General features: G+C 26.8%; 1 protein-coding gene across 1 annotated transcript; it reads left to right on the top strand.

Moving 5' to 3' along the window:
• LOC107629369 (cytochrome P450 71A1) lies at positions 5,013-7,217 on the top strand. Its single transcript, XM_016332149.2, has 2 exons — positions 5,013-5,954; positions 6,504-7,217. Exons 1-2 carry the CDS (start codon positions 5,028-5,030, stop codon positions 7,125-7,127), a joined length of 1,551 nt encoding a protein of 516 aa, XP_016187635.2. The 5' UTR covers positions 5,013-5,027; the 3' UTR covers positions 7,128-7,217.

The following is a 7,435-nucleotide window of genomic DNA, read 5'->3' as shown; positions in this document are numbered from 1 at the left end:
TTAAGAATCCCAAAAAAAAAAAAAAATCATATATAGTTCAAGATTTTTTTTCCTCTCTCATCTTGTTGATATGTTAAGTTCCTATATATCTCTATCATATCACAAGCCTACTTTGGAGATCGTGTTATATGTATCTATATGGTACTGATGAAGATAATATATAACATATAACGCCAATAATATCTGTCACAATAATACACCTCTCTTTTATAGTATGTAATCATGTGGCAGTGTTATTATCATTATCGTGTGTTTCTTTGTTTTAAGAATACAAACAGTCAAAGAAAGAAGCAATGGATCAAAAAAGTTTAAAATATCTTGCCGACGCACCGAACCACGTGATAGAACAACATTTGTGTTGTTATCTTATACGAGGAAATTAAAGTTCTAGCTATTAGAGATATATACCAAATTTATTATCATTTAAATTTGAATTTATTTGTTTGGTTATAGAGTTCAGAAATTATTTTTAATATAGAAATGGAGATGATGTTTTGGTTGAATATTAATATTTAAAATGTATTATAATATTGTGAAAATCATTCAACACGTTCTTCACATATTTCAACACGTCCACTACGTGTTGGCCAATATGTTGCCACGTGTCCAACACGTCCCTACGTGTTGGCCAAGATACTGCCACATGTCTAGTACGCCCCCACGTGTTGCAATACGACCCTACGTGTTAATTTTTCACCTACAAAATTCTCTTATCTGTAATTATATCAAATAATTCTATTTAAAAAAAACACCAATATTTTTTTTATATAAAAAAATCAACCTAAACTACCTAGATGACATATTGATCGAATTTTAGAGATATACAATAAATTTATTATCATGACATAATATTATATATTATATTTTATATGACTACAAATTTTAGAATATTATCTTAATTAATCTCAAATAAAAAAATTATACAAAATTGATGTAAATCTAAACATAAGCAAACTAAATTAAACTTAATTATAGTAGTGGGGATAGTGAGTAATAATTAATCATTAAAGTATAAATCACTAATAAAACATTTTTTAGTAGCTGCCTACATTTATTATGTCATTTAGAAATCAAACTGATAATTCTTTTCTAATAGAAAAAAAAAAAATTGTATTTTCGACTTTAAAAAATATAAAATGAGTAATATTAGATTGTGTTTATTTTTTTAGATTTGAATTAAGATTGAGAGATTGAGAGTGAGTATTGACATATTGTGTTTGTTGATAAAAAATTGGAATTAAAATTTTAATTTGGTTATAAAATTCTAGTCTCTTTAGTATTTTTAAAAAGTGAGAATACAAGAGATTGAATTTTTTAGGAATAAAGACTGAAATTTTAATAGCATTATTTTTAAAAATATTCTCATTTAACTTTTTAAATTTTAAATTTATCCTTTAATATCTATTTTTATCTTAAACTAAACATGATAGTGAGATATAATTTAATTAAGTATATTTTATACCAAATATAATACAGAGACTTAATTTAGTCTTTTTCTTTCAGTATCTATCTTTCAATCTTTGTCTCTCAATTTTTATCTTCTAGTCTCTATCTCTTAATTTTAATTTCTCTTTTAAACATAATCTTAGAAAACCAATTTTTTCCAACCAATATTAACTAATTTTTTAAAAAAATATTTTATTTATCTTACATTCTAGATCATAAATTCTTAACATTGCTTTTAAATTGTAACTTTTAAATTTTAAATTTGACTAGTACTAACTAACTAAAAATTGGTTCGTTCTATTTTTTTATATAGAATATAAGCTAATTTTTTTTAGAAATGAATAAATGTGATGTGTTTTTTTTAGTGTAAAAATGAAAATCTAAAGGCCAAATTTTATGATGGGATTTTATAGGTACACATACAAATCTGATTATCAAATTTGTGATTTTAAAATAATAAAATTTTATAAATGATCCTCAAATTGTTTATTTTAAAAAATTAAAAATAAAAAACGAATATACTCTAACGATTGCCAATGACTAATATTTCAAATGGCATAGTCTTCTCATACTCAATTAAAAAGTTGCGAATTCGAGTCTCATATTTTTGGTAAAAAAAAAAGAATATACTCTAACGATTAGTATCCCAGCCTCTTGGATACTCACGCCATCTCCAATGGCGGCACATTAGCTAGCAATGATGATATATATATATATATATAGTGCTTCATGATCATTACTGAGAAGGATGGAAGAAGAATAATAACGATAATGGATCTAAATCTATTATCATATGTGAGGAGAAAATTACTACCATATAACATAGATGATGTTACTTTTTTTGTTATATCTACCTTCATAATCATCATACTACTGAAGATAATATATAACATATAACGCCAATAATATCTGTCATCACAATAATACACTTCTTTTTTTTACCAAAGATACGAGACTCGAATCCGCAACTTCTTAATTGAGAATAGGGAGACTATGCCATGCCATTTGAGCTATTACTCGTTGACCACAATAATACACCTCTTAAGACATATTTTAAATGTTTGTGATATAAAAAGTTCAAATATTATTTAAAAAAAAAATTAGAAAGATAGAAGACTCGAATCCTCAACCTCTTAATTGAGTATGGAGTTAATTGAGTATGGGGAGTCTATGTCATTTGAGCTATTACTCATTGGCTAAAAGTTTAGAAAGATAGAAGACTCGAACCTGCAACCTCTTAATTGAGTATGAGGAGTCTATGTCATTTGAGCTATTACGCATTGGCAAAAATTTAAAAAAATAGAAGACTCAAACTCGCAACCTCTTAATTGAGTATGGAGAGTCTATACCATTTGAGCCCTTTGAACTATTACTTATTGACGAAAAAATATTAATTTATATTTTTAAAATATTTTAATTTAATTTGATGAATACATTTTTTTGAATTTTTTTAAAAAATTTAAATATAAATAAATAAAATAAAAGAATTTTTTTAATTATTATATCAAAAAATTAAATTAAAATAAAAAACTTTTTTTTTTATCTTCTATCTTATCTTGAGTTACATTGAATATTACCTCTGTTTTGTAGTATGCAATCTTGTTGCAGTTATTATCATTATGATGTGTTTCTTTGAATTTTAAGGATACAAACAAAGAAGCAAGGGATCAAAATTTTAAAATATCTTGCCATGCACCGAACCACATAATAGAGCAACATTTGTGTCGTTATCTTATGCCGGGAAAGTTCTATTAGAGATATATAACAAATTTATTATCATTTAAATTTAAATTTATTTGTTTGGTTATAGAGTTAGGTTTAGTTTAAATTTTAAAAAGGATTATCTGATTAAATTTTAGAGATATACAATAAATTTATTATCATGACATAATATTATAATTTGTATGACTAAAAATTTTTAGGATATTATTTTAATTAATTTCAACTAAAAAAATTATATAAAATTTATGCAAATCTAAACATAAGCAAACTAAATTAAACTTAATTATAGTAGTGGTTGTGAGTAATAATTAATCATTAAAGTATAAATCACTAATAAAACATTTTTTAGCAGCTGCCCACATTTATTATGTCATTTAGAAATCAAACTGATAATTTTTTTCTAATAAAAAAAATATATTTCGACTTTAAAAAATATAAAATGAGTAATATTAGACTGTGTTTGTTTTTTGGGACTAGAATCAAGATTGAAGGACTAAAATTGAGTATTGATATATTGTGTTTGTTGGAACTAAAATTTTAATTTTGGTCATAAATTTTTAGTCTCTTAAGTACTTCGAAAAAAAATAAACAAAAAACTTAAGAGACTGAATTTTTTAGGAATAAAAACTGAAATTTTAATAATTTTTTTTTTTAAAAAATACTCCCGTTTATCTTTTTAAATTCTAAATCTATCCCTTAATCTTTTTTTTTATCTTAAACTAAATATGATAAGTGAGATATAACTTAATCAAATATAATATAGAGACTTAATTTAATTTTTACTTTTCAGTTTTTATTTTTTAATTTTTATCTCTCAGTCTTTATCTCCTAATCTCTATTTCTTAGTTTCAATCTTCCTTTTAAACAATCTTTAAAAAATCAACTTTTTTCGACCAACATTAACTAATTCCTTTAAAAAGTATTTTATTTATCTTACCTTCTAAATCATAAATTATTAACATTATTTTTAAATTGTAAAAGCTAAATTCTTAAATTGACTAGTACTGGCTAACTAAAATTTTTTATAGAATATAAACTAATCTTTTTTAGAGATGAATAAATGTGATGTGATTTTTTTAGTGTAGAAATGAAAAATTTAAGGATCAAATTTTATGATAAAATTTTATAGGTACACAAATTTGACTATTAGATCTGTGATTTTAAAATAATAAAATTTTATAAATAACGATCCTCAATTTTTTATTTTAGCAAATAAAAAAGAAATCATAAACACAAATCTTATTCTCATATTTTTGGTATTTAAATTTGACTCTCAATTTTTTTTAATTGTCCTTCATAATTTCATAATACACCTCTCATTTTCATGATACAACACAATATATGAGTTAAATCTCAATTTGGTTCCTAAAATTTTGCCTGATACTTAAAATGACCCTCACAATTTCGTTGGCCCCAATTAGAATCTTCAAATTTGTAATTGTGGCTCCAGCTTATCCCTGCGATCATTTCCGTTACCAGAATAATGCTGATCTAGTGCAATTGCATGACATGGTGGACACTACTTAAACGACGGCGCATTGGTTTCGCACGCAAACCCTTTGGAAACCACGTAGTGTAAGGATTTTCTTGATATTTGGCAACTTATGATCGTCGTAGTGGAAAGAAAGAGAGTTTTAACCCATAAAAACTAAAACGACATGGTTCCCAAAGGGTTTGAGCGCGAAACCAATGTGCCGTCGTTTAAGTAGTGTCCATCGTGTCATGCAATTACAGTTGGAGCACAATTGCAAATAAACTTTAATATTAAAAATAAAAAGCAAATATACTTTAATGATAAGTATCCCAGCCTCTTGGGTACTCACGCCATCTCCAATGGCGGCACTTATATATAGTGCTTCATGATCATTATTGAGATGATGAATGGAAGAAGAATAATAACGATAATGGATCTAAATCTATTATCATATGTGAGGAGAAAATTACTACCATATAACATAGATGATGCTACGTTTTTTATTATATCTACCTTCATAATCATCATACTAGTACTACTATTTTTTTTTCATAAACTCAAAATTAGAAGAACCAAATTGAAGCTACCACCATGTCCACCAAAACTCCCTTTCATTGGAAATTACCATCAACTAGGAACACTTCCTCACCGCACTTTCCAATCTCTATCAAAAACCTATGGCCCTTTAATTTTACTCTACCTAGGCCACCTTCGAGTTTTGGTAGTTTCGTCGGCCGAATTGGCGAAAGAAGTCATGGAAACAAACGATGTGGTTTTCGCTAGCCGGCCGCACCACACGGCCACGAGGGTCTTGCTATATGGTTGCAAGGACATCGCATTCGAGTCCTACGGCGAAGCATGGAGACAGAAAAGAAAGATTTGTGTTCTTGAGTTGCTTAGCGCGAAAAAGGTTCAATTACTCCAATATATAAAAGAAGAGGAGGTTACAATATTGATTAATAAATTACGTGAATCTTGCATGAATGTTAATAATAGTAGTTATGGTAATTCTACTACTAATTATGTAAACCTTAGTGAGATGATAATTACAACAACAAACAACATTGTAAGTAGGTGTATATTTGGGAGGAAGTACTATGATCTAAGTGGAAGAGTTAAAAGGTATAGGGACACTTTTGAAGTGTTGGATGCTTTCTTTGATCATGTAATTGAGGAGCATAAGATGGCAAGCAAAGAGGATGATCATAATAATAATAAGAAGAAAGATTTTGTGGACACTCTTCTTCAACATCAAAAGGCTATTATGGTTGACTTTGAGCTTGGTGATGATGATGTTAAGGCACTCATAATGGTATTTAATTTCTCTCTATCTCATATTTTCTGTATATTACTTGGCAAGATGACTATAATTTTTGACAAAAATTTTGTTGAAAAATTGAATGTTTTTTGCCAAATTTATAAATTGATTATTGAAAGAAAATTCGCCGGTAAATTATCCTCGTGAAAATATCTTTAAAATATATTATCAACAAAATTTGTACTGATAGATAAAATCTGTTGATAAATTTATCGATAATTCGTTTTTTTTTTTGGTAATATCAAGAAAATATTTGTTGGATTATTATGAAAAATGAAAAGATAATTTTCAACTATTAAATTATATTGTATGATATATTCAAAGAAAATTTCACTCCAATGATTATTAATTTTTATTTTTATTTTCTAAATTATATCAATCCAACAATTTTTGTTCTGACTTTTCATTAATATTTATTTTGTATATACTTATAGAATCCAAAAAATTACCTAAAAAAATGAAAAATTGTTTTTTTTTTCTCTTTTATTTGGTTTTTTCCATTTGACTATATGCTTATACATATAAAATTAAATTAAATTTCAGGACATGTTTTTGGGAGGGAGTGACACAACTTCATCAACACTAGAATGGGCTTTCACAGAGCTAATGAGAAGCCCAATGAAAATGAAAAAGGCCCAAGATGAGGTAAGAAGAGTTATTGGCAACAAATCAAAATTAGAAGAAAATGATATTAATCAAATGAATTACTTAAAATGTGTCATCAAAGAAACCCTAAGATTACATCCAGCTGCTCCTCTTTTGACTCCAAGAGAAACAACACGTAAAACCAAACTCCAAGGCTATGATATTCCTCAAAAAACAATGGTTTATGTTAATGTATGGGCAATTCAAAGAGATCCTCAAATTTGGCAAGAACCTGATGAGTTTATACCTGAAAGATTTGAAGACAATGAGGTTAATTTCAATGGTAAATGCTTTCAATTTTTACCATTTGGTTCTGGAAGAAGAAAATGCCCTGGAATGACATTTGGAATTACTTCAGTTGAATATGTTCTTGCTAATCTTTTATGTTGGTTTGATTGGAAGATACCAAATCAAAGTGGTGTACCTGGTCATGCCCTAGATATGTCTGAGACCTTTGGCCTCACCGTCAACAGAAAAGTTCCACTTTATCTTCAGCCGATAATGCCGAGTTGCGACTTCTAAAGTCGAAATACTTGCATGTTCTTAAAGTATATTTTGTGAGTTTTTTGTAAATTAGGTTAAAAAATGTATGTTACTCTGATATTTTTGTTTTTAGTTAAGTGTTATATTTTAAATAATGTTTCTTTGTATTAAGAAAATGATTGAAATATATTAGAATAATAAAAGTTAAATGATAATTTATTCTTTTTTGTTAATTATTTTTTTTTATTGAAGATAAGGAGACTCAAATCCGCAATCTGTTAAGTAAGTATGGAGAAACTATGTCATTTGAGTTATAACTCATTGACGACTTTTGTTTATTACCTTGA

The sequence above is a fragment of the Arachis ipaensis genome, chromosome B03, assembly GCF_000816755.2.
Source record: "Arachis ipaensis cultivar K30076 chromosome B03, Araip1.1, whole genome shotgun sequence".
Taxonomy (NCBI): Eukaryota; Viridiplantae; Streptophyta; class Magnoliopsida; order Fabales; family Fabaceae; genus Arachis; species Arachis ipaensis.
The sequence above is the reverse complement of the archived record's forward strand: the minus strand, read 5'-3'. Positions and strand labels throughout refer to the sequence as shown.